This window comes from Pseudorasbora parva, chromosome 22 (genome assembly GCF_024679245.1).
Source record: "Pseudorasbora parva isolate DD20220531a chromosome 22, ASM2467924v1, whole genome shotgun sequence".
NCBI classification, from domain to species: domain Eukaryota; kingdom Metazoa; phylum Chordata; class Actinopteri; order Cypriniformes; family Gobionidae; genus Pseudorasbora; species Pseudorasbora parva.
The window spans coordinates 9,856,885-9,883,804 of NC_090193.1; the positions used below are offsets into that span (position 1 = coordinate 9,856,885).

General features: G+C 37.7%; 2 protein-coding genes across 3 annotated transcripts; both read right to left on the reverse strand.

Moving 5' to 3' along the window:
* Nucleotides 1–2,800: 2,800 nt before the first annotated feature.
* On the reverse strand, nucleotides 2,801–18,474 carry lsm4 (LSM4 homolog, U6 small nuclear RNA and mRNA degradation associated). 2 transcript variants are annotated; one of them, XM_067431723.1, is made up of 6 exons: nucleotides 18,322–18,474; nucleotides 13,462–13,503; nucleotides 10,596–10,694; nucleotides 10,299–10,500; nucleotides 7,512–7,592; nucleotides 2,801–3,060 (listed from the first exon to the last, which is right to left on the reverse strand). In XM_067431723.1, the coding sequence occupies exons 1-6, from the start codon at nucleotides 18,322–18,324 to the stop codon at nucleotides 3,056–3,058; spliced, it is 432 nt and encodes a 143-aa protein (XP_067287824.1). In that variant the 5' UTR covers nucleotides 18,325–18,474; the 3' UTR covers nucleotides 2,801–3,055. The 2 variants fall into 2 exon arrangements, with proteins under 2 accessions (XP_067287824.1, XP_067287823.1); XM_067431722.1 differs by lacking the exon at nucleotides 2,801–3,060 and having other exon boundaries at nucleotides 7,492–7,592.
* Nucleotides 18,475–18,611: 137 nt separating this feature from the next.
* ddx49 (DEAD (Asp-Glu-Ala-Asp) box polypeptide 49) lies at nucleotides 18,612–26,867 on the reverse strand. Its single transcript, XM_067431636.1, has 13 exons — nucleotides 26,616–26,867; nucleotides 25,786–25,909; nucleotides 25,569–25,654; nucleotides 24,828–24,949; nucleotides 24,535–24,722; nucleotides 22,218–22,358; nucleotides 21,743–21,818; nucleotides 21,584–21,660; nucleotides 21,375–21,472; nucleotides 19,413–19,487; nucleotides 19,166–19,254; nucleotides 19,011–19,082; nucleotides 18,612–18,850 (listed from the first exon to the last, which is right to left on the reverse strand). Exons 1-13 carry the CDS (start codon nucleotides 26,728–26,730, stop codon nucleotides 18,704–18,706), a joined length of 1,410 nt encoding a protein of 469 aa, XP_067287737.1. The 5' UTR covers nucleotides 26,731–26,867; the 3' UTR covers nucleotides 18,612–18,703.
* Between the last annotated feature and the right edge of the window lie 53 nt (nucleotides 26,868–26,920).

The window sequence follows — 26,920 nt, forward strand, 5'->3', positions numbered from 1 at the left end:
CAGAATGTAATACTGCATAGTATTACAAACTGTAATATGCAAGAAAAACAGTTAAAAATTGGGAATAATTAACTGTTAATAATAACTAGTAATATTTAAGAAAATACAAACGTGGTATTTTGTGGAGATTGAAACTATTATAACATAAGCTAAATCCAGCGGTGCAGTAGCATACAATTAATTGACGATGCTTGGAAGTGACGCTATCACATTAAAGGGAGCAAGGATCTATAATTTCACTTGATTCAATTCCTCCATCCTCGTGAATTTTCCTTGCATGCATCCCTCACATCCTGAAGGGGTGATGCTAAGATGCGAAGAAAGGAAACGAGGATGCACAAATAAGAACTGAGAAGCACCCCTGGTGTAAATTTAATAACTTCCAATGCTGTTTAATTGGAAAGCTACCGATGAGGGAATTAAAGTTTTAACATTTATAGATGTATTATATATAAAAATAGCAGCACTTCTACTCTTGAATGAAGGCTTAATCAGTTGTCATAGTGTGCTTCTCAAACAAAACAGAAGGCTGCATCCTAGTAAGGCTGCATTTCTTAGCTGCCACATCATCAAGCGTTGCTGAAGACGTCTCAATTTGAAGGATCCTTAGAAGGCAGCCTTCCTTTCGCATGCTTCATTCACCTTATTTTGAAGGATGCATCAAGGGTGCTTCTCAATACTCAAATTGATGCTTACTCGTTTCCTCGCTCCTCAAGGCCGTGACCTGGAAAACAATCAAACTCAACCATCTTGAAGGACATCTCAATTGTACCACAAGGAGGTTAGGAACGAGGAGTGAGAAAGGTCAGCGAGGATACAGAGGCATACTTCCCTCACATCCAAAGGAAGTGGAGCTAAGACGTGAATAATGAAAGCGAGGATGCACAAATAAGAAATGAGACATCCCAAACGTGTTCTTCGCATCCTTAAATCACCCCCAATCCTTTGCACACATTTCAACTCACAAAAAGGAACAGATGGAAACTTGTCTGACTTCATTATGAAATGCTACACATGGGTTATCTTAATATGCGATTAATGTAATTATATTATAACATTACACAACCCAAATATGTACTTATTTCCTTATAATTTTTGTTATAAGGTGCAGACTGATTTAGCCTATATTCACCAAAAAGTGATTTGTGTAACCTGCTTAACCACTTAAAATCCACGGACCCTGTACAGGGTCCAGAATGACATCGTCATGTATATACTTTCAATTTAAAATGTATGTGGAGGAGCTATGATGTCGTGGCGCCATTTGAAAGCTTATTCTCTTCTTTCTGAAGATATGCCTCACTTTGGCATTTGTTTTAGACAAAGTAATGTATTTACACTAAATTACTCTGGTCCTCCCTTCAGATTCATTTGATATCTATCTATCTATCTATCTATCTATGTGTGTCAATTTGGGTAGGCCAAATCCAGGGCGAAATCCAAAAAAAAACAATTGGTTCCAGATTTTCACATCTATTCCTCACATTTCAGTCCTTATTTGCCCAAAATAATTTAAATAGTTCAGCATCAAATCAAATATTGATGCATAAAATTAAGTCCCAATCCAACATTTTTGGTTTCCAATAGACTGTTTCACTCAGATGAACATCAAAATACAGAAGAAAAGATGTCGCTCCTTCCTCCATTGAGATCAGATCCTCATCTAAATCCAATTATAAAACAAATTCGAATTAATTTAAGATTCTAATTAAATTGTAAGCAAACTTTGTTTTTGTTGTTTTACTTTAAGCTAGGTCAGTATACTGCTGCAACTACATATTATTTTGACTAAGGATTAATCTGTTAATTTGATTAATAATAAAATAAAAACAAAAATAATTTAATTCCGTTATTTAAAAAGGGCTGGCTCAGTGGGAAGCAGTGCTGAGCCTTTTTGTGTGGAGGTTAAATGTTCACTCTGTTACCATGAGTTTCCTCTTGAGTGCTCCAGGTTTCTCCACAATCCAAAGACATAAGTAAATTGGAGACCCTAAACTGTCTGTAGGTGTGAATGTGTGTGCGCGAGCCCTGTGATAGACTGCCATCTTTCCAGGGTCAATGTTCCACCTGTAGCTTGAGACGCTTGGATAGGCTCCAGCAAACCCAGTGACCCTAGAGGATACATGGTTTGGAGATTGATGGGTTGACGGATATGTCACGTGCAACAAATACATTAGATGTGTTCGACTTGATGCAGCACTTTTCATTACAACAAGATTCCTATGGAGCACAGTCATTCTGGGAATTCAAACATCTGCATGCTGACAAACCGAAGCAAGGACTGTCATAAGATTAATGTCATAACAGCAAGGGATGCTGTAAATAGTAATATAAATTAATAAAATATGATTATATGCATTAGTCAAAAAAAAAATTGCTAGCGTCTGATTAGAGAGATCAGATTTTTGAATTGACTCAGTCAAAAAAAAAAAGACGTGATTCACATGAATAATTCAATATCAGATGTGAAATTCACCTTTAAAAATCCGTATCCACTAAAATCACAAGTGAATGGAAATATTCATATGAATTCATAATTCAAAAAGTGTGGTAACCCTGAAAAAAACATTCTGCTAATCTCAGTTTAACATAATTCTTGGCAAGACATTTTTATGTTGGCTTCCTAAAATAATAGGTGTCTTTTTACCCATCTAAAGAGATCTCCAAAACTAAGCCAAAGAAATTGACAATTTTTTGGGAAGTCAACATGAAAATGGAATTTCAAGAAATGTTTTAATACATGCAACTTGTTTCCATTTGCTTAGGTGTAATGGAGTGTTCACAAACATATTTACAGCAATTGCAATATTTAACAAAAAATGTTTATTCACAAGTGCACAAGTTAAGTTACACCATGGTTGTATTTAAAAAAAAAAAACAGCTACAAAAAAAACCTTAAGAGCAAATGTGAAAACATGCACCAAAATGTGAGAGAACAGAAAATAAAAACAATTTAAAGAAAAGGGAAAAGTCTTTACATCAACTTGTCCAAATTAAAATCTTCGGAGATCCAGGACGTCCATTTCAAATTAAACTCACTCTTTTTGGTTGATGATCAAACTGAGAAAGTAGATGACAGAGTATCAGATATTTTATCAGAAATGACAAAGGTTCTTTAATTTGTTTCTATTAAAGGCTTTTACATTAAACGGAACAGTTGAAAACTGAACATAAACTGAGGCTTGTAAATGAGTCTCTAAGAGATAATCATGATATTAACGTATGAACATCAGAAGACCTGAAAAGGTGCTCTTGTGTCTAAAGCAGGGTTCCTCAAACTCAGTCAAGAGCCCCTTTTACACTGCACGTCGGACCCGCAATATTCCCGGAACATTGCCGGGTCACCTTCTGTGTGAAAGCAACCACGTCCCGGAATTGAACCCGTGTCTGGGACCTAGTAACATTGCGGGGTTCGACCCGGGACGAGCATTGTGTGAACAAAAGCCAAAACTAATGCCGCAACATGTACGTAGTTATCGTGCGACTCCTAGAGCTTGTTTTTTTCAATAATACAACCCTGCAGTGCCTGAAGAGCTAGTCGGTGTTTTAAACGCAGAGAGTGTTCGTATACAAAAGAAACTAAAATTAAACAAGCAGAAACGTGCAAACTGGACACAAGTAGAAACCACGGAGCTCCTTACTATCCGCACTGAAGCGGAGATCGCTCGCCATTATAAGTCACATCAGGATGTCACGTGTCAACTCGATCTGGGACCGTTACGGGTTGTGAGTGTGTATTTCACTGGCAGTGTGAATGGACCAAATCTAGCGGCCCGGGAACAAATGCCGGGTCGCATTATCCGTGTATTTGCCGGAATCGCAGTGTGAAAGGGGCTCTGGAGGGCCACTGTCTAAGTTTAGCTCCAACCCTGATCAAATACACCTGAGCAAGCTAATCAAGCTGACAAAAAATGTGTACCTTACAATGCTATGTAAGTCGCTTTGGATAAAAGCGTCTGCCAAATACATAATTGTAAATGTAAGCTAATTCAGGATCGCTAGAAAAATCACAGGACGGCGTGTTTAATTAGGTTGAGTTAGAGGAACCCTGGCCTGAAGGAAGTAAAACTTGTACTGAAGCCCTGTTTCCACCGAAATTACCCGGAACAATTTGTCCCAGGAACTTTTTTCCCCTCAGACCGAGAAGGGTATTATTCCTGCACAACCGGAGGCTGCAGTTTCAGGACCCTAGTTCTAAGACCGCAGTTTTAGGAGCCTTGTTTTATGTGACAGCACCACCTACCGAATTGAATCACCAAAACACTAATTTAAGATGGACACCGATCAGACTGTGAGTACCAATATTCAATAAAGTTTTATCCTATAACGTTTAAACAAAAAAAAAAAATGTACTAAAGTGAGCTGCTAACTATGAATTAATAATTCATTCACACGAATTAAGAATTTGTGTGCTAGCTTTATTAATTACTATGATGTTCTTGATCATGGCGTGGCCATGATTTATTAAATCCTTTTTGATTTTTAATGACTATAATGCATCTAGCCTGAATGCCAGCTGAACTTAGCCCCACCCACAACATTTTTAGGTCGGGCAGTTCGATCTGGCATTGCTCCATAGAAACTGTTCGGACCAATGAAATCATCGGGGCGGGCTTTAGACGATGGACAGATGATCAACAGTAACGTAATCATGCACGTCATCAGAGGGGCTTGGATTATATTAGTTTGAATCCAAACGGAGAGCTTGTTTGTATATGCATTCACCTTCACAATTTCTCTCAGAAATGATGATCATGTTGGGTAAGTACTCTGTGTATCATTAAATTATGTTATTTTTTTACAACACCGGCAAAGATCGTGTATTCCAGCCTGATTTCAGCGTTCGTGCAGACGGGTTTGCTAAGTTTTTACAAAAAAACCCGCCAACTACTTGCCCTAAACAATAGCTTCTCGGGGGGTTCTCCGGGGGGGAAAATGGTGTTTGGGGGGTAAAATGTTTGTTATTTTGGCAAGGTTGCCTGCTAAAATTCGCACTCATGGGTCTATACATCACATAATAGTCGCTTCAACCCGCGGACATAGAAAACAACCGGCGGAAAAAAACGCGGACTTGGCAACACAGTGCAAGTTGAACTCTGTCTGTTGACATTTCACAATGCGTCACTTCGTTGCTCTGATTGGTTGTAGGTCTATCCAATTGATGTGTTTCCTGGTTCGGTTAAAACGCCCCATAATCACAGCCCAATGGAGCAGTTTCAGACTCATATTCTGACTAGAGTTGAGTATGACCACGTCAGGCTACATCTAGCCAGCACATTAATTAAACTTAAAAAGATGACAAATGCATGTTGGTTTAAGGGTGTGTACGATTTACCTGTAGCTTACTGTATTAGTGGGGAAACTTGCTGAATACTAATTGTTTTACCAAAGTTAAGAATAAAATATTTTCACAAAACTGCACTGACTGCCTGGTTGCACTACAATATTAGTCTAAATGATGCATAATGTTTGACATGTTCAGCCATTTATACTTTGGCTACGTTCTTATAGCCTGTACTGATATATTTTTGCTGCGAAGGATTAAAAATATTCAAGTTAATCCTTTAATATTTTTTTGTTTTTCTGTATGAATCTTGCACAAATGTTTTTTTTTGTTATCTTTGGAGTTGGACTGAAAAGACGGGATAATATTGCAGTGATTAACAAATGCATATTTAGCTACTCCAAACAATTATTATATTCCATTCTGCATATCATAATGTAACCGAGATGGCAATGGCTTTTGACATGTATGTTACCTTTTTTTTTGCTTTTAGGGATTGCCACGCCATCTGTGGAAATGACTGGGATTTTCATGCTAATGGTAAAGTCTCAGTGTTTTTTTGTTTTTTTTTGACAAGTATATGCTAATATAGTATCTGTCATTGTCACACATCTTTCAGATGGACATTCTTTTCATTAGAAAGTGGTGGTGTCTTCTTCTGATGGAGTGCTTCAAAATAGAGGGTATTAGGCTATAACAATATATATTTGTATATTTGTTTCTGTAACACTTGCTGGGTTTTTATAACTTTATAAAGTTATAAAACTTTATTTTTATATTTTCTGGGTTTTATAACAGTTTTTTATTAATGTTTTTATGTTATCATCTACAGTTCATTTTGTGCCTTGGCTCATTTATCAAAATGACCATGTTCACCAGATTAGTATAATGACTGTCAGTCGTCATCCATTTAGCTAAGTAAGGTATATAGGAAATGTTTACAATAGTTGCCTCATGCTTTATGCAGCTTTAACTGTACCATGGTCTCAATTGGTGGGTATTGCTCTTATATACTTACAAATTTGGAGTTTGGAATTAGACATGAGTAACATTAATATTCTGTTTGGCTTTCTCACTTTACAACTCCAACAGTGCACAAGTGTTTAATCATATATATATATATATATATATATATATATATATATATATATATATATATATATATATATATATATATATATATATATATATATACAGCCATTCAGTCTGTGCAGAAACTGATGAAAAAAGGGGTCTTTTTGGTGATGTTGTTATGATTGCAAAAATGACAAATATATATTCTTGAATCATTCTTCAGTCTTGTCTTGCCTCACTACAACCTTTAAAATATCTGACTGTAATTTAGTGACTGCATATACTGATTCCATCTTTATTTTATCTGATAATGAACTAATTAGTTAAACTTAAGGAGGTTAATCAATATACAGCATAATTCAAGAAACTTTTTTTAAAAAGATTGATATCCATTTTTCATTTATATTTTGTGTAAATTAATTTGTTTAAATTTAAAATTGTGACTCAAAGCAGGTATTACACACTTTGTAATTAACCTCTGATGTATTTTGAATAAAAAAATAAAATAAATAAAAAAAAATCACATAAAATATACTCCTGAGATTAAATATCTTGATACTATGTAGGCTACTAACTAAACCACCTGGGGTTGTAGAACTGAGGTCCTGAAACTGCAGCACACCGCTATATCATCCAGTTCTGTAGGTGGCGCTGTCACACAAAAAAAACGAGGGTCCTAGAATTGCAGTCCTGAAACTGCAGGCTCCGTTGTGCAGGAATATACTACTTCTCAGACCAGTTGCTGTTTGCGCTTCCATCTAAAGTACCGTGAAGATTATTCCGGTGATGTAGCACTGCGCATGAGTCTTTGCAGTTCCCACTAGATTTCGTCCTGAACCTAGTCGTCAGATAATGTAGTATTTTTTAAACTCCATTGTTAATTTGAATAGTAAACAACTCTTACTGCTCGCACCGCAACATACTTTTAGGTTGAAATAAAATGCTGCGTGAACTCAAGTTCACACCCCCGAAACACCCGTACTACCTCGCAAGCAAGGCCGTTTTGAGGGGAACCTTTTTACCCAGAACTTTATTTAGATCGAGTACCACCCCAAAGTCCCTAGTTCCTGGGGAAAGTTCCTGCGGTGGAAACACTGCTAAACCTACACATAAGGGAAGAATCTGTTTTATAATTAGTTTTGATTTTTGACACCTTGTGGTTTTCCAGGCTTTTTGTCTTGTTGCTGTCCACGACCGGTTCCTTGCATTCCTCTGCCACGGCCACCAAAAATACCTAAAAAATAAAATAAAATGTCTGTCAACTGTTTTAGAGATGTGTGAATAAGCTCTAACGTCACCCGAATCTACTGTTAAAATAAATCATTGTGTGTGTGTGTGTGTGTATACACAGGTGCTGGTCATATAATTGGAATATCATCAAAAAGTTGATTTATTTCACGAATTCCATTCAAAAAGTGAAACTTGTCTATTATATTAATTCATTACACGCAGATTGATATAGTTAAAATGTTTATTTCTTTTAATTTTGATGATTACAACCGACAACAAAAGAAAATACTAAATTCAGTATCTCAGAAGATAAGAATATTGTGAAAAGGTTCAATATTGAAGACAACTGGTGCCACACTCTAATTAGCAAATTAACTCAAAACCTGCAAAGGCCTTTAAATGGTCTCTCAGTCTAGTTCTATAGGCTACACTATCATGAGGAAGACTGCTGACTTGACAGTTGTCCAAAAGAAGGCCATTGACACCTTGCACAAGGAGGGCAAGACACAAAAGGTCATTGCAAAAGAGGCTGGCTGTTCACAGACCTCTGTGTCCAAACGCATTAATAGAGAGGCGAAGGGAGGAAAAGATGTGGTAGAAAAAAAGTGTACAAGCAATAGGGATAACCGCACACTAGAGTGGATTGTGAAACAAAACCAATTAAAAAATGTGGTGGAGATTCACACAGAATGGACTGCAGCTGGAGTCAGTGCTTCAAGAACCACTAGTCACAGACGTATGCAAGACATGTGTTTCAGCTGTCACATTCCTCTTGTCAAGCCACTCTTGAACAACAGACAGCGTCAGAAGCGATATACAGCCATTCAGTCTGTGCAGAAACTGATGAAAAAAGGGGTCTTTTTGGTGATGTTGTTATGATTGCAAAAATGACAAATATATATTCTTGAATCATTCTTCAGTCTTGTCTTGCCTCACTACAACCTTTAAAATATCTGACTGTAATTTAGTGACTGCATATACTGATTCCATCTTTATTTTATCTGATAATGAACTAATTAGTTAAACTTAAGGAGGTTAATCAATATACAGCATAATTCAAGAAACTTTTTTTAAAAAGATTGATATCCATTTTTCATTTATATTTTGTGTAAATTAATTTGTTTAAATTTAAAATTGTGACTCAAAGACTCAAATTGTGACAAAAGGTCATTGCAAAAGAGGCTGGCTGTTCACAGACCTCTGTGTCCAAACGCATTAATAGAGAGGCGAAGGGAGGAAAAGATGTGGTAGAAAAAAAGTGTACAAGCAATAGGGATAACCGCACACTAGAGTGGATTGTGAAACAAAACCAATTAAAAAATGTGGTGGAGATTCACACAGAATGGACTGCAGCTGGAGTCAGTGCTTCAAGAACCACTAGTCACAGACGTATGCAAGACATGTGTTTCAGCTGTCACATTCCTCTTGTCAAGCCACTCTTGAACAACAGACAGCGTCAGAAGCGACTCGCCTGGGCTAAAGCCTAAAAGGACTGGAGTGCTGCTGAGTGGTCCAAAGGTATATTCTCTGATGAAAGTAAATTTAGCATTTCCTTTAGAAATCAAGGTCACAGAATCTAGAGGAGGGGGGGGAGAGGCACACAATCCACGCTGCTTGAGGTCCAGTGTAAAGTTTCCACAGTCAGTGATGGTTTGGGGTGCAGTGATGTCAACTGCTGGTGTTTGTCCACTGTTTTCTGAGGTCCAATGTCAAAGCAGACGTATACCAGGAAGTTTTAGAGCACTACATGCTTCCTGCTGCTGAAAACTTTGTGGAGATGCAGATTTCATTTTCCAACAGGACTTGGCACCTGCACACAGTGCCAAAGCAACCAGTACCTGGTTGAAGGACCATGGTATCCCTGTTCTTAATTGGCCAACGAGTTTGGGGGTCTATGGGGTATTGTGAAGGAGGAAGATGCGATATTCCAGACCCAACAATGCAAAAGAGCTGAAGGCCACTATCAGAGCAACCTGGGCTCTCATAACACCTGAGCGGTGCCACAGACTGATCGATTCCATGCCACGCCGCATTGCTGCAGGCAAATTCAGGCAAAAGAGTCTCAACTAAGCATTGAGTGCTGTACATGCTTATACTTTTCATGTTCATACTTTTAGTTGGCCATCATTTCTTAAAATCCTTTCTTTGTATTGGTCTAAAGATATATTTTAATTTTCTGAGATACTGAATGTGGGATTTTCCTTAGTTGTCAGTTATAATCATAAAACTTAAAATAAATAAACATTTGAAATATATGAGTCGGTGTGTAATGAATTAATAAAATAAACAAGTTTCACTTTTTGAATGGAATTAGTGAAATAAATCAACTTTTTGATGATATTCCAATTATATGACCAGCACCTGTATATATAAATCATCTTTTCCTTTGTGTTTTATGCAATGGCCACTAGGAGGTGATCAAGCCATGTTTTCCTTGATTTGTTGAAAACAAAGGTAAAAGAATGACATGCATATGTTGCATTTTACTGTGAAATGAGAGTTCTGTCTCTTTACTAAAATCAACACATCATATATGATCTCATTTGCCTGCAATACTTTTTTTTTTTTTTTTTACATATATAACCATGATCTGAGCATCACTAGTGTATATGCATTTCAAAAATTATGACTGCAATGTTAAAACTCACCCAACATTTTTGACTATTTTGTCTCACTATTTCTTTAACAAAGGCTTTGAAATCTGTCTTACCTCTGCCAGCTCCACCACCTCTTCCAGGTCCACCTCCTCTGCCTTTTCCCTGTGGCTTGTTCTGCTGCATACCTCCTCGGCCACGTCCCTTTGAAACGACTTCCTCTTTCACCATATCTATGATCTCATCAGGGATTCGTAAGTATTTAATAGTGCTTCCTCTGATGTAGCATTCCGGCATCCTCCAAAATTTATCTCCATCCTGCAAATCAGAGCAGGCATTTCAGGATATGCCATAATCACTCAATCAATAATATTCAAAGAAACCTTCATCTTGAGGAATGAGGTTTTATTTACCCGTGAGGTACAAATAACTTCTCTCAAGTTGATGTTCATCCAGTTGTCACAGCTGACCAGATGGCCATTGTACGTCTCACCATTCTTTAACTCCACCAGCTGAAAACAAAAGCAGAATAAATTAACAAACAGCTAAAGTTATTAATGGCCATTTCTCTGTATTTATGTTAGTTGGTTTTATTTTTAAATGTAACATGGTGGTAGAGCATAAAACTGAATACTTAGTTTTCAGGGTTCTTTTTCTCACTTTCACCATCGGCATTTAATTTTTTTTTTTCAATAAATAGTTAGGGTAAACATACCTAATAAGCTCACCAAAATCTACAATGAGACATTTTAGTGCACAGGGTACAAGAAGCTTTTGTACTCAAGAAGTTTGAGTACAAGAAGTTGTGTTAAAATAAAAGATTACTCTCTCACACAATAATATTTCATTTTATTTTAAATGACAAAAGCATTTAAATTAAGATATACATCATTAAATGCAAAAAGTCTGGCTATGCTCAATGGGTACATGTTTGAACCCTTTAAGCACACCCATGTTCCAATTAAGCTCACAATTTATTTTTATTTTATTTATTTATTGGGGGGGGGATTCTCTTTAAACAACATTTTTAAATTAAAATTGACATTTTTATAAAGATTAACTTGAAGTGACAACCATAAGTTAATATTTAAAAGGCTTTTTACGAAGTATTTACATAGACTTTCAGTGCGGATGAGCTTAAAAGGGAGCGCACTGAGCTTTTTTGGAACAGCATACATTTTTTTAAATGAATACATGTAAAATGTATACATTTAAAAGGACAATTTGCTAAATATCTAGGTCATGTATTAGGTTTATACATATTTGAATATGAACAGCTATTATAAAAAATAAAAAAAAATCTATGAAATTATACATTTCTTATTGAAATCACCTTTAAATTCACCACACAATAATTTAAAATCTTTAAAAATTGATATGAATTAGTGTATCGGTTCATTATTCGGATCGTGCGTCAAACAGCTGAAATCACACGACTTTGGTGATCCGAACCGCTGATTCGATACACTGATTCAAAACAAATCGAAGCTTTATGAAGCAGTGTTTTGAAATCAGCCATCACTATAGAAGTTGTTATTTAGGGTTTTTTTTGGGCACAAAAACTATTCTCGTCGCTTCATATTATTGTAAAACCACTGTAGTGAGAGGGACTTTTTAACAACATCTTTAGTACCTTTTATGGGTCTTGAGAGAGGAAATGACATTGTGGCCAATGGAGGCCTTTCTGAGCCATCGGTTTTTAACAAAAATATCTTTGTGTTCCGAAGATGAACAAAGGTTTTATGGGTGTCAAACAACATGAGGTAAGTAATTACTGAGATTTTTGTTTTGTTTTGGTTGAACTAACCCTTTAAGGGGCTACTCTTCTGGTGACATTATCAGGCAGCTTTCAAAATGGCCACCAGACAGTGTGAGCACATGAATAACCATATCTCATTGTGCAATGGTCTGATTAGCTTGAAATTACAGGAGGTATACCAACAAACACATCAGTTGGTTAAGACATCAAGTAGGATGATAAATATTTTTTTCTTTTTATAATCTGAGCTTAAAGATAGTAGTGTGCGTAATGGGTACTTGAGCTTAAAAGGTACATTTACCCTTAGTCTTTAACTAAGGCCCTGTCCACACGAAGCCAGCGCTTTCCCAATCCAATCTTTTTTCCCCCTCGTTTCAAGAAATATCTGCGTCCACACGAGATTACAAAAACGGACTAAAAACGATGTAGTTTGAATGCCAGGCCAGTGTGTGGCGCTGTAATTCTGCCACAGAAAGACACTAAAAACAGAGAAGAAGAGTTGTGGCTAGCAGGGGTATAGCAGTGGTCGGAGGTGAGGCAAAATCTCACAATAAAATAACAATAAATACATTTGCTGCTTAACAGATGTGTTTTATTAATGCCTACACCTACCCCAACCCAAAACATACCCTTACAATAATGCAGATACGTTAATTAAATGACGCGATATTGATGTGCGCATGCCCAGTGCCCGTAGTTGTATCCCTTACCTCTTTCACCGTGCTGGACGTAGTGTGATGACATCACCATTTCAGAAAATATACGGATTCGCTGTACACACGAAAACGGAAGATGATCGTCTTCAGATTTACCCACTTTGGGACCCGGTTTCGAAAAATATCGGATGCATGCTTCTAAAACGCCGGATCCGTGAGGACGAAATGCTGATACGGTAAAAAATTTATACGTATACAGCTAAACGCATCTCCGTGTGGACGGGGCCTAAACCAACTAGAATCACCAAAAACAATCACAAACTCTGATACAAAACTTTTGACTTGAACATATCTAAAAACAATATAGCTGCTTATTGTCAAATATTCAAATACATCAGCTGATTAAGAGTTTTGGGAGGCATTTCGTCATTTCCAATGCTTAACGGGAGTGGATGACCCATGCAGTGCTAGAATTTCCATTCCCATGGTAACAGTGACATTTCTGGTTAGTGGTGGTTTTTGTAGGATTATGGGTCGTGTAGTTTTTCCACTGTGCACTTTTTTAATCTCGGCTGAATCACATTTACAGTTTGACTGTCTACAGAAGTTAAATACTTAAAAAAAAATAATCTTGAAAGTTGTCTGGAATGTACTATACAATATTGGTAATAACAATTTTTTTTCTCTAAATGAAGAAAATGAATGAGAAAATTACTTGTGGACTACCTTTGTACTGAATGATCACTATACATGTACTATGGTATTGATACTGTACTGTATTCCAAAACAGCATAGACAATGGAACATAATATTATTCAAGGAGGTTCAACTCAGCGCATATAATGCAAGTTGTCTCATACTCACCATCGGGTGGTTCTGTGCTGTCTTCAGCAAAGATAACGGGAGCTAGGAGAGAAGACATCAAATGAGCAACTAAAAGTGATGAATCAATGACTATAAAAACATTTTAAAAGCAAATTAAAACTCTTGCTCTAAATGCAGAGTTGTTTCTCACGATTACTGAGTAAGCATTTCAAAAGTGTCCAAATATTGCATTCTGAAAGGGCAAGAGCTGACATATATATCATGCACATAGGTGGGTACTGCCAAAGGCCCACAATTTAAGTCCGTTTTTTTTACCAGTTCTTTTAAGTAATGACAACCAATAATTTGAATCCAAACCTGAATGTATGTTGTATGCTAAAAGTTGAATGTATTTTTCCAATGTGTGGGCTATGTAATAAGTGTTGTGAAATAATTCCCTAATAAAGTATGAACGCTACTTTAATGCAGCAAAAATACTGCACAGCACCAATATCTTCTTATCGGAGCTGCCTGTGGCCTGTCATGCCCCACAACTCCCCTGACTAGCTTGGGTGTGTGTGTGTGTACTTTATTAATAAATAGGCTAAAGCACCTTTGTTTGCTGAACAATTAGTGACCATACAAATCTTAAATGAGCTTCACAACATGAAACAAAAAAATCTTAGCTTAACAGTTCTGTCACGTGAATTTAATTTGTGATTTGTTTTTTAATTAATTGAAACTAAGTATTTGAACCTCATAAATTACAAACCCGATTCCAAAAAAGTTGGGACACTGTACAAATTGTAAAAAAAAAAAAAAAAATGCAATAATTTACAAATCTCATAAACTTATATTTTATTTCCAATAGAATATAGATAAAATATAAAAAGTTGAAAGTGAGATTTTGAAATGTCATGCCAAATGTTGGCTCATTTTGAATTTTACGAAAGCTACACATTCCAAAAAAGTTGGGACAGGTAGCAATAAGAGGCCGGAAAAGTTAAATGTACACCAGGAACTGCTGGAGGACCAATTTGCAACTTATTAAATCAATTGGCAACATGATTGGGTATAAAGAGAGCCTCTCAGAGTGGCAGTGTCTCTCAGAAGTCAAGATGGGCAGAGGATCACCAATTCCCCCAATGCTGCGGCAAAAAATATTGGAGCAATAACAGAAAGGAGTTTCTCAGAAAAAAATTGCAAAGAGTTTGAAGTAATCATCTACAGTGCATAATATCATTCAAAGATTCAGAAAATCTGGAACAATCTCTGTGCGTAAGGGTCAAGGCCTGAAAACCATACTGGATGCCCGTGATCTTCAGGCCCTTAGATGGCACTGCACCACATACAGGAATGCTACTGTAATCACAATCACAACATGGGCTCAGGAATACTTCCGGAAAACATTGTTGGTGAACACAATCCACCGTGCTATTCGCTGTTGCCGGCTAAAACTCTATAGGTCAAAAAAGAAGCCATATCTAAACATGATACAGAAGCGCAGGTGTTTTCTCTGGGCTAAATCTAATTTAAAATGTACTGTGGCAAAGTGGAAAACTATCCTGTGGTCAGACGCTGTAATCTGAAGGAAATTAGCGATGGTAAAGCGGTGGTAGGTGAGAGTGTAGCTAGGCAGCATAGGATGGTGGTGTATAAGATGACTCATAAGATGATGGGAGGAAGATGAAGAGAGTAGAGGCAGAGCAGAAGACAAAGTGGAAGTTGGAAAAGGAAGAGTGCTGTGTGGTTTTCAGGGAGGAGTTGAGACAAGCTTTAGGTGGTCAGGATGGGCTTCCAGATGACTGGACTACTACAGCCAAAGTGATCAGGGAGACAGGTAGAAAGGTGCTAGGTGCCTCTGGAAGGAGGAAAGAAGACAAGGAAACTTGGTGGTGGAATGAGGAAGTCCAGGAGAGTATCCAGAGGAAGAGGTTAGCTAGGAAGAAGTGGGACAGTGAGAGGACAAAGGAAAGTAGAAAGGAATATTGGGTGATGCAACGTGAGGTTAAGATAGAGGTGACAAAGGCCAAAAAGAAAGCGTATGAGGATATGTATGCAATGTTAGATATTAATGAAGGTGAGAGGGATGTGTAACGGTTGGCGAGGCAGAGGGATAGAGATGGAAAGGATGTGCAGCAGGTTAGAGTGATTAAAGATAGAGATGTAAATGTTTTGATAGGTGACAGGAGGGTGAGGAGAAGATGGAAGGAGTACTTTGAGGAACTGATGAATGAGGAAAATGATGGCGAGAAGAGTTGTAGAGGCAAATATTGTTGACCAGGAAGTAGAAAGTACATACAAGGGTGAAGTTAGGAGAGCTTTGAAGAGGATGAAGAAAGGCAATTGGTCCTGTTTAAGCCTGCAGTCTCCCTCTCATTTACTGAAGCTTTCGCGCCTCGATCGCCCCCCGGTGGCCGGTCCCAGTATAGCCGCCCCTCTGTGATTTCTAATGGACGCGAGGCAAACTAAATAATAAAATTGCACTTCAAATTTTTTTCCCGAAAGTTAGTTTATGTCACTGAAGGCAGTTATCATCACGATGATTTCATTTCAGGTGTTCGTTTTAAAAATAAGTTTAGTTTGAGTTAGTTATTTGATGCTATAAAAACGGGGAGTGTGACGTCATGATTGACAGCTGAGACTGACGGCTTCTCTGAGTGAAGTTGTCACTGAGGCACTAACGGACTTTTTTCGAAATTTTTGGGAGCAGATTGGAGCTTTAGCTTTAATTTCTACATTTCCATAACTGTTTATTTCACACCAACATAATTAATTGTTCTGCATCTGCGAGAGTGTGCGCGGGCTTTTGATATCGCAGCTGTACTTCCTGCGCTCTACTGCGCAACTCCGGTCCCGAAATCGCTACTGCGCAGACTCGGTCCCAAGATGTCCGCACCGTGCAAGGCCGCCTGAAAGCTTCAAATCTGCCAAGTGGAAACGGATGATGTCGAGACGTCCATATTTTTTTACGGTCTATGGTCCTGATGACATACCAGTGGAGGTGTGGAAATAGCAGGAGAGTTTTTAACTAAGTTGTTCAACAAGGTTTCAGAGAGTGAGAGGATGCCTGAGGAATGGAATGTTTTGTTGCCGATTTTTAAGAACAAGGGAGATCTGCAGAGCTGTGGAAACTACAGAGGTATTAAGCTGATGAGCCATACAATGAAGTTGTGGAAAAGAGTAGTGGAAGCAAGGCTAAGAGGAGAAGTGGACATTTGTGAGCAGCTGTATGGTTTCATGCCAAGAAAGAGCACTACAGATACATTATTTGCTTTGAGAATAATAGAGAAGTACAGAGAGGGTCACAAAGAGCTGCATTGTGTCTTTGTAGATTTAGAGAAAGCATATGACAGAGTGCCAAGAGAGGAGCTGTGGTATTGTATAAGGAGGTCTGGAGTGGCAGAGAAGTACGTTAGAGTGGTACAGCAGGTGGAAGAAAGTCTAGAGAGGTGGAGGTTTGCTCTGGAGAAAAGAGGAATAAAGGTTAGTCGCAGCAAGACAGAATACATGTGTGTGAATGAGAGAGAACCAAGTGGAACAGTGAGGTTACAGGGAGAAGAGGTAAAGAAAGTGCAGGAGTTTAAGTACTTAGGGTCAACAGTCCAGAGCAATGGGGAGAGTGGAAAAGAGGTGAAGAAGCATGTGCAGGCAGGTTGGAATGGGTGGAGAAAAGTGTCAGGTATGTTTTGTGATAAAAGAGTACCAGCAAAAATGAAAGGAAAGGTGTACAGGACAGTAGTGAGACCAGCGTGGTGACTAGTGATGTTGTATGGTTTGGAGACAGTTGCACTGAGGGAAAGACAGGAGGAAGAGCTAGAGGTAGCAGAGCTGAAGATGTTGAGGTTCTCTTTGGGAGTGATGAGGATGGATAGGATCAGGAATGAGTACATTAGAGGACAGCACATGTGAGATGTTTTGGAGACAAAGTTAGAGAGGCCAGGCGGAGATGGTTTGGACATGTTCAGAGGAGGGAGAGTGAATATATTGGTAAAAGGATGCTGAGGTTAGGGCTGCCAGGCAGGAGGTCAAGAGGAAGACCAAAGAGGAGGTTTATGGATGTAGTGAAGGAGGACATGAAGGTAGTTGGTCTGAGAGAAGAGGATAGGACTGGATGGAGGCAGATGATTCGCTGCTCCCCCTGAAGGGAAAAGCCGAAAGAAGAAAGGATGCCATGTCACCCGGACTAAAGAGGACAAGGACAACCCAAGTTGTTATGAGCGCTCAGTTCAAAAGCCTGCATCTATGATGGTATGATGCCATGGGCAGCGTACATATCAGGAAAGGCACCTTCAATGCTGAAAGGTTATTGCTGAAAAGCTGAAATTTAAAATCTTAGACATTTTAGTTAAATATAAAGAGCTGAGCAATTAGACTAGATTTATACGAGTTTAGACCGTTTTTCTTGTGTAATTTCCAAAATCTACTTATGATAATTATATTTTTAGCAATCAATCCACCTCCCCAAAAATGGCTAACTTACTACATTCGTATGGGAGTGGACATGCAATATTCATCTTTGTACATAACTATGTCTTAGTAATGCGAGTACATGGTGTAATATAAAAGTGTTATATTCAGTTCAGAAAATGTGTGCTTCTCTTTGGCTGACACTGAATGGTATTTTGTCGGCATTGAAAAAACAAATTGTTGACTTGACTAACGTTACTCAAGTGCATCGCATGTGTCTGTAGGAAGTTACTGATCTAAAATATATCAATCAGCCGGGTATGTAACGTATATTATTTAAGTCAATAAATAAATAATTAAAACAAGGTCCGCAAAGCTAGTTCGTTTAGATACGAAACAACATCAAGACGCGCTCGAAAATGTACGTTAGACCGGCAAACTGAGCTACAACTTCTCTAATAAACAGTGGTTCAATTTGACTAGTCTATAAATTTATATACGTTAGCTTACCATGTCAGCTGAACGACTAGTCAGTCTTTATAACCTCCTGTAAATTTTAATCGGCTGATGTCTTCAATCACGAATATTTGTTGGAAATCTTTTCAACACAAGGTGGTTAGCGCACCATTTACTGTTGTACTTCCAGGTGAAAGCGGAAGTTGTCAAAATAAAAGGCCACCAATGTCACGACCCTATGGTCACGACAACAATATTTAAGTTATATCATGAAAATATCATGATATTTACTGCAATATTAGTGTATTAATGTATAATATTTATTTAGGATAACACTCAACAGTTCATAAAATGCAGTTTATTTTGAAATATTGATCACAGCTATTATTTTATACACTTGGTTTATTTTATATACACACAAGTAGACAATATCACTTCAAGAGTCTAAAGCTGTCGTTTTTGCATTGTGTTTTTTCTTTTCCTTTTTGTTCTGGAGGCTTTCTTGAAATTTTCCTTTCAGTTTCTTCTTCTTTCTGCTGATCTTGTCTAGTTCATTTCTCCTTTTTTCTTCCAAATCTGGATCCTGTGATTGATATAAAACAAGGTTGGGACGACAAAAAAAAAAAAAAAAAAAAAAGTCATTCTGTTACCAAAACTAGACAAAAATGCTATTTATATAATTTAATTATTTTTTCTAATAGTGTAATATGTTAAAAGCATACATTTAGAATAAAACAACTCACTTTCCCCTCCAGGATCATCTGCTTCCTTTTGTTTATCTTCTTTTTCTCATCAAAATCAGTGGACTCCAGTCTCTATAATAGAAATGACAATATTGTAAGATTTGTATTGTTTTTTATATATAAAATATATACGTATATTTAAAGTCTTCTCTCACAATTTCACACTGTCGTCTTGTTACGTTGACTTGGGTGAGGATTTTCAACACCTCTTTCTCTTCAACAGGAAACTCCTTCAGTTTCTCCTCTAAACACATAAAATGGTAATCATAAATGTACTCTTACAGCAAGTAGTTTCCCAGAAAGACTATTACTATTACTTGCCTTTGCAGTGCTTTTAACAAAATTAGATTCTAGAATAAAGTGCTCTCTGAATGAGAAAAGCAGTTTTAGTTGTGAACTTACGGATCTGTTCCTCGATGGCATTGATGAGGTGGATGTCATACTGTGTGACTAGAGTGACTGACACACCATTTCGGCCTGGACAACAGGAAGAGGACATTATAAAACATGGTTCAGTCCTTAATTTGGATTTGTGTTACAGAAATCCAATTAGATCTACTCCTGCTGCATCAAAATATGCAACGCAGTTTTCAATGGTTCAGCTTTGTATCCAAACCACAATTTTTTCTTAATTTATAACCATGCAGCACAATGAAGCAAGTGTACAGCCACCATAGCAGGTGTTATGTCATGTCAGGGATTATGTATTTTAGGACCGTAGTTTTCCAACTGGTGGGTCACATTCACAACCGTAAAATGGGCAGCAGGTCTTCTGGCTGCTGCAGTTCTCTTAAAGCAAATAATACAATCCAACTGACCATATATTCAAGCAGAGTTAGAACACTAACCTCCTGTTTAATGCAATTTGCACTGACATATCTTAAAATATGTCAGTACCATTGTTTTGTGTCATGATGCAAGCCAGTAATATTATTTTCTAAGGCATATTTATAAAGCTATTTAAATATCCTAATTAAACTAAGGCCAAATCCTGGCTTAATCTAAGCCCTGTCTGTGAAATCAGGTCTATAAAACATATCAGCTTTTAAATTTAGTATAAAGACTTTCAAATGTTTTGCTGCTGATGCTGAAAGTCGTGTCCAGTCAAACTCAATGTACTTTTGAACAAATCCATTTGTCACTTTGAATTGATTAACACTAATACAATATCTGACCCACTGTTTGTAAAAACACTCCTGCTGTTTTATTATGCATATTAAGTTGTCGCTTTTAGACATTTGATTAACTTTGTTTATAGTTTGGAAGTTCATGGTAATATGGAAATACATTTAAAGTGGTGATGAATTGAGAACTTTCCCTTGAGCTTTTGATATATAAAAGGTCATGGTAATATAAAAATATCCTCTAAGTTTCAGAGTTGAAAACTTCCTTGTTAGTCAAAGAAAAGCTTTTATAGACACCAGGCCCAGCAAACGATCTTGTGCTTTATTTTTACATCATAGCGCTACGAAACACACCTCTACAGCACGTCTAATCCAGTAGCCTCGCCCACTGACTCATGGAGCTGATCGCCTTGTGCTAGTTGGTGAACAACAATAAACATGCTGAGGAAGATAGCAAGATATTGCCCTATTCCTGGTTGTAGATTTGGATTCGACAGGAATGGTGCAACACACTTATGGTGAGAAAAACTGCATTGTCATAGATCGTTTTGATTATGTGTGTATACCTTTAGCACACTGGACTCAGACACGTATGGACCATGCTTGGAAAGCCCGTCAGGCCGATGAATATCATAATATTCCATTCTTGATCTGTGTTGTTTTTTTCTCGACTTGACATTTGAAGGGCAGTGTGCGCATGGTTTGCGCTTATATCGACCGATCGTGTGCGCTGTGTAATACAGAAATAATATTCCAAACAATCATGGGTGGATGAGAAATAAATCATTGTGTTTGTGTGATAAAGACGTTTACGAGCCCTGTGATCGAGAAACTCATTCCGGTTACCGCTTCTCCCTCAATCTCTCATTAAATATGCAAATCTTAACCAATCCTAGCCGTTTATTTCCAAGTCTCCAGTGCAGCACGCCCATCAAAATTGTTTTTGCCCAGAGTTTAGTAGAGAGCTTCAAAACCAGTGTAGAAAATAGCCTATTACTTATTGGTTATGATGTTTTTGAATGTAAAAACCACACGAACATCATTAGTTGACCTCACACAACAGTATAAAAAAATTAAAACAGCCAGCTCAATTATTTTATATTATATTTAGGGTTTAACATTAGCTTTTAACTCAGCACCCAATGTAGCTACTAAATTTAAGTTACCAGCCATTCAGAAACTTCTACTAGCAATTTTTTTATATATATATAAATAATAGTAAAAAAAAAGATAAACTCACCAGCTCGAGCGGTTCGTCCCACTCTGTGAATGTAGATTTTTGGCAAACCTGGTGTGTTGTGATTAATAACAACTTGCACTGTAGGAATATCTAAACCCCTTAAAATAAGAACAGAACAAAAACATAAAAACACAAAGTGGAATAAATTAGAAAATGGCAAAGATATTATAATCAATGGTGAGGTGTGTTGAGAAATATTTGCTCTGTACCTGGCAGCAACATCTGTGGCTATGAGAATTTTAAAGACATTGGACTTGAACCTTGCAAGGTTGGCAAAACGCTGTTTCTGAAAGGGGAAGAAAATAAAAGCCATTAGTAGACATTAAGCACTGAGAGAATCAATTTTAACTACGTAATGCGTCACTTACCTGCTTCATCATTGAGTGCAGAGAGATGGTTGGGAAATTGAATTCACGTAGCATCATTGTGAGTATTTGACAGTTCCTGGAATGCCACAACATCATCAATTAACAGATTTTTACGTTTTCTTTTGAAAATGTGAGGTGCTTGCTTGCCTGTGCAAAATTGCAAACATACTGCTTGGGCAATCTGGGCAATTGCTAGAATATTTATAGTTCAGATGGTTTATTAGTGGCCCAATTCAAAAGAGCCCCTTAGATATGACTCAGTTTCCTCCTTTAAGTATAAGTCTATAAAAGTTGTCTCCCAGGTACAACGCTAAATCAAACTGCTTAGAAAAGCTCCTCAACAAGATGCCAATTTTTGAGGTAGCATTCATGCCCACTGAACATACATATGATTTAAAGTTGAATAGTAGGAATCTGCTTTAACAAGCACCACTGATTAACCCTGTATTTTTTTTTTCAGGAACTGAAAACTTACTTGCAGGTGTTGGTGAATATTATGATAGACCAATCATCATGTTCATCCTGGAACTTTTGGATGAGATGGACCAAGTACGCATCTTTGACTTTCTCAGGTGTGAGGATGAATCTCTGATCCAGTTCTTCTACTGTCTGCACACTGAGAGAGAGCAATTTCAAATAAAAATTTATATCAGGCCTTTGTCAGAACACTTTTAATGCCTATGGCAACCCTCGTTCACCTAAATAGTGTTGGTGTATCTATGAACATCTCTGAATGAGCCAATGTTTCCACTGACTGATGACGTAACTGCCTACATTACAACATAACCTGGCCATAACCTGGCCACAGGAGATAACACTAACACTAATCCAGTAATTTAATATTAATCTAATCCAGTGTTTTATCATAAAGTGTATATATACACACTAACAGTGCATCTGGAAAGTATTCAAAGTGCTTAACTTTTATTCCAAAATGTATTAAATTCTACAAACAATACCCCATAATGACAACGTGAAAGAAATTAGTTTGAAATCTTTGCAAATTTATTAAAAATAAAATCCCATGAAACAAATTGACTTCAGGTGCATCCTGTTTCCTTGAGATGTTTGAGATGTTTCTACAACGTGATTGGAATCCACTGGTGGTTATTTCGGTTGAATTGACATGATTTGGAAAGGCACACACCTGTCTATAAGGTCCCACAGTTAACAGTGCATGTCAGAGTACAAACCAAGCCATAAAGTCAAGGAATTGTCTGTAGACCTCAGAGACAAGATTGTATCGAGGCACAGACACGTGGAAGTGTACAGAAATGTCTGCAGCATTGAAGGTCCCACTGAGCACAGTGGCCTCCAACTCTACCTAGGGATGGCCACCCAGCCAAACTGAGCAATCGGGGGAGAAGGATCATAGTCAAGGAGGTGACCAAGAACTTGTTGGCCACTCTGACAGAGCTCCAGCATTTCTCTGTTGAGAGGAGAACCCTCCAGAAGAACAATCATTTCTGCAGCACTCCACCAATTAGGCCTGTATGGTAGAGTGGCCAGGAAGAAGCCACTCCTCAGTAAAAGACACGACAGGCCACCTGGAGTTTGCCAAAAGGCACCTGAAGGAGTCTCCGAACATGACAAACAAATTTCTCTGGTCTGATGAAACAAAGATTGAACTTTTTGGCCTGAATGGCAAGTGTGGACATCTCTGGAGGAAACTAGGCACTGGCCAATACAATCCCTAGAGTAAAGTATGGTGGTGGCAGCATCATGCTGTGGGGATGTTAATCAGCAGCAGGAACTGGGAGACTATTCAGGATTGAGGGAAAGATGAATGCAGCAATGTACAGAGGCATCCTTGATGAAAACCTGCTTCAGAACGTTCTGGACCTCAGAGCTTAGACTGTGGTGAAGGTTCATCTTCCAACATGACAATGACCCTAAGAACAATGACCCGAAGAAGTGGCTCTGGGACAACTCTGTGAATGTCCTTGAGTGGCCCAGCCAGAGTCCAGACTTGAACCCGACGAGTGAATATCTCTGGAGAGATTAGAAAATGACTGTGCACTGACACTCTCCATACATCCTGATTGAGCTTGAAAGGTCCTGCGAAGAAGAATGGGAGAAACTGCCCAAAAATAGGTGTGCCATGCTTGCAGCATCATACTCAAAAAGACTTGATGCTGTAACTGGTGCCAAAAGGTGCTTCAACAAAGTATTGTGCAAAGGCTGTGAATACTTTTATGATTTTTTTTTTTTGCTGTTGATTCATGTAAAGATTTGTAAAGAACATTTGTAAAGATTTCAAACAAACTTCTTTCATGTTTTCATAATAGGGTAGGCATTGTGTGTAGACTTTTGAGGGAAATAATGAATTTAAATCCATTTTTGAATAATGCTGTAACATTAAATGTGGAACAGTGAAGCACTGTATATGCATGTACACACACACACACACACACACACACACACACACACACACACACACACAAAATGTAGTGGAGTAACAAGTACAATATCATGCTTTGGAATGTAATGAAGTAACAGTTTCCACAACAACAAAAAATACTCCTACTCATACTCAAGAAAGTACAGATTCTTGAAAAATTTACTCAAGTACAGAAACAAAGTAAAACTACTTTGTTATTGTCCACCACTGGTCTTGTACCATTTCTAGTTTTGCTTTACTTGGTGAAAACATTTTCACCCATACCAGCTACTGATGGTGAACCATCGGATTTACAAACCAGCAGGTTTCACTCTAAAGTGCTAGGGAGCAATATTCTTCTCTGCTTTACATCTTTTAATATTCTCCTAACACACTTTTGAACATGACTTACTCTGATTTGTGCTCCCAGAAGAAGGGCCTGTTCATGGCGATGCTCTGCAACTGCTGCAGCGTGTCTGTGAGCGTGGCACTGAACAGCAGCGTCTGGCGTTTTGCGGGCACCGCGCTAAAAATGACCTCTAGATCTTTAGTGAAATCGGTGCAGCCCTGCTCTAACAGACGGTCAGCTTCATCCAGGATCTGCAGAGAAACAAACAATTGCATAAAAATGGCTTAAAAACAAACTATCTTAAAAATGTAGGTAGATAAAACAATCATTAGAAAATGCATATATATGAATCTTACTAGAAATTGGATTCTGTTCAGGTTAACTGTGTCAGAGCTTCGGATGTGATCAGCAAGTCGTCCCGGAGTGGCAACAACAACATGTGGCTTTTTCGACAACTCCAAACCCTGAGTGACCATGTCTAATTGAATAAAAAAATATTCAATCTCTCTTGAAGACATATTTTTTTGGATATTACCTTTCATGTAGTGTGTAATATAGTAGTTTGTGAAAGTAAAAGGTCTGCAAAGTTTCAAAGAATAAAGTGCAAGATAAATGAGTAAAGAGTTATTGTCTGCCAAAGAACAAATTCTGAACTGCCTAGAACAAGTCATCAGTATTTTTAACCTATGTAGGTTTGTAGCAAATTTGCATAATGTCAGCCTATAGCCTTCCAACATAATCTGCTTTGACCCGCCCTCAAACACTTTAGCTGTAGCTGAAGTCTGGAAGAGGTTGGTTTGTGTTGTCGAGATGTTGAGAAGACGATATTTTATATGCTGCGAAAGCAAATCCACTGCATGCAATTCCAAAGGATGAGGAGTCGGGCTCTAATGTATATGGTAAAACCGACGCCATCATTACTGTTCGTACCACTGTGTGTTTAAGTGTTGAGGAAGCCTCCAGAGACAAAATTCAGATATGACAATGGGTGTTTCACTTCTGACATGAGTTGTATGTGGTAGACCAATCACACCAGACTGGGCCATCTGACCAATCAGAATAGAGTAGGCTCTCAGAAAGGAGGAATATTATCTTACCCATTCCTCCCACAATGATACAGTCCTTTAAGCCTAAGGGCTTTCCTAATGCTCTGAACTGTTCTGCGATCTGGTAAGCAAGCTCTCTGGATAGAAAACAGACAAAAATTAATCCAAAGTTATTTCATTTTCTTGAAATATCTATATGCAAAATAAAAAATAAATAAAAAGCTATGAATGTTCAGGATATAACAATCAAAAAAGTAAATAAGTAAACCTGGTGGGTGTTAACACCAGGCAGAAAACACCATAAGGGTCCTCAGATAACTTCTGCAGCACTGGGAGAACAAATGCTGCCGTTTTTCCACTTCCAGTTTTTGCACAGCCCATACAATCCCGACCTGTGAAAGACAGAACTCAGCTTAAGCAAATTAAGAAACAAACAAACTAACTAACAACAACTCAGTTTCATTCAATATGACCCCCGATGACAGGAAGAAAAAAAAAAAAATCACAATCACACTTGATTAACACTTTCAATTCCACCAGTCACATTAGTTCTGAATTTAAGGGGTCTAAAAAGAGTTGGAGCATTCTGCAGATAGTCAACTGTAAATGAAAGGGAAGATTGTCTCAATAATGTACACATTTTTGTACACAAGTACATCCTATCATGATACAGATGCAACAGATATATTAGGCACCATATAATATTCCCATGTATAGTATTCATCAATAAGGTTATTCATAATAAACATGATCTTTCTGATCACAAAAGATAACAGCCAAATAACTAGGTGATCTAAAAACAACAACAGCTTTGTAAATGTAATAATGGAAATATATATGCATAATGATAACTGTCATGTATGTTGTGACAAAAACATCACCCTCCTTCAGAGTTACTAGCTAATAATAATATTAATATCAAACCAAGAATAAACGTTTTTGTTGTTTAGAAAAGGTTGGATTGTAGCGTCAGGGCATATATGCTCGCGTATTACTATCTACGTAAACCTTATTAATAAACGTAGTTTATTAATAACATAGTTGTTGAAAACAGTTGTTTTCATTGGTTTTACATTCATGCTAAGCAGATATCTTTACCCTCCAATATGGCAGGAATGCACTTCTCCTGTACAGCTGTCGGTCGGCTGATGCCCATCTGCTTACATTGCTGAATCAACCACTCATGCAGTCCGAGAGACTCAAAAGTGGCCATTTTCCACTTGGTTATTTAAAAACGAAACGCCCAAAACATAAAATAGTATGTACTGTTTCTTTGGGCGCGTTTAAATACCCTTTAAAGGTTGATAACAAGTTTCCTCGTGCGAATATGTGACGGCCGCGTGAATTAGACGTCATGCGATGACGTGTTGAAAAAAGAAAAGACCACGCCCTTACGTCATGAA

Excerpts from the sequence above, each read along its gene's own strand:
- lsm4 (XM_067431722.1), bottom strand. Across the intron at positions 10,695-13,461 it reads CAGCACAGAACCACCCGATG|CTGGTGGAGTTAAAGAATGG; the intron begins GTGAGTATGAGA and ends TTTTGTTTTCAG. Across the intron at positions 7,593-10,298 it reads AGGTGGTGGAGCTGGCAGAG|GTATTTTTGGTGGCCGTGGC; the intron begins GTAAGACAGATT and ends TTTATTTTTTAG.
- ddx49 (XM_067431636.1), bottom strand. The coding sequence starts at position 26,730 with ATGGCCACTTTTGAGTCTCTCGGACTGCATGAGTGGTTGATTCAGCAA. Across the intron at positions 19,255-19,412 it reads TGCCATCGAGGAACAGATCC|AGGAGAAACTGAAGGAGTTT; the intron begins GTAAGTTCACAA and ends TTATGTGTTTAG. Across the intron at positions 19,083-19,165 it reads CAAGACGACAGTGTGAAATT|AGACTGGAGTCCACTGATTT; the intron begins GTGAGAGAAGAC and ends TTTCTATTATAG.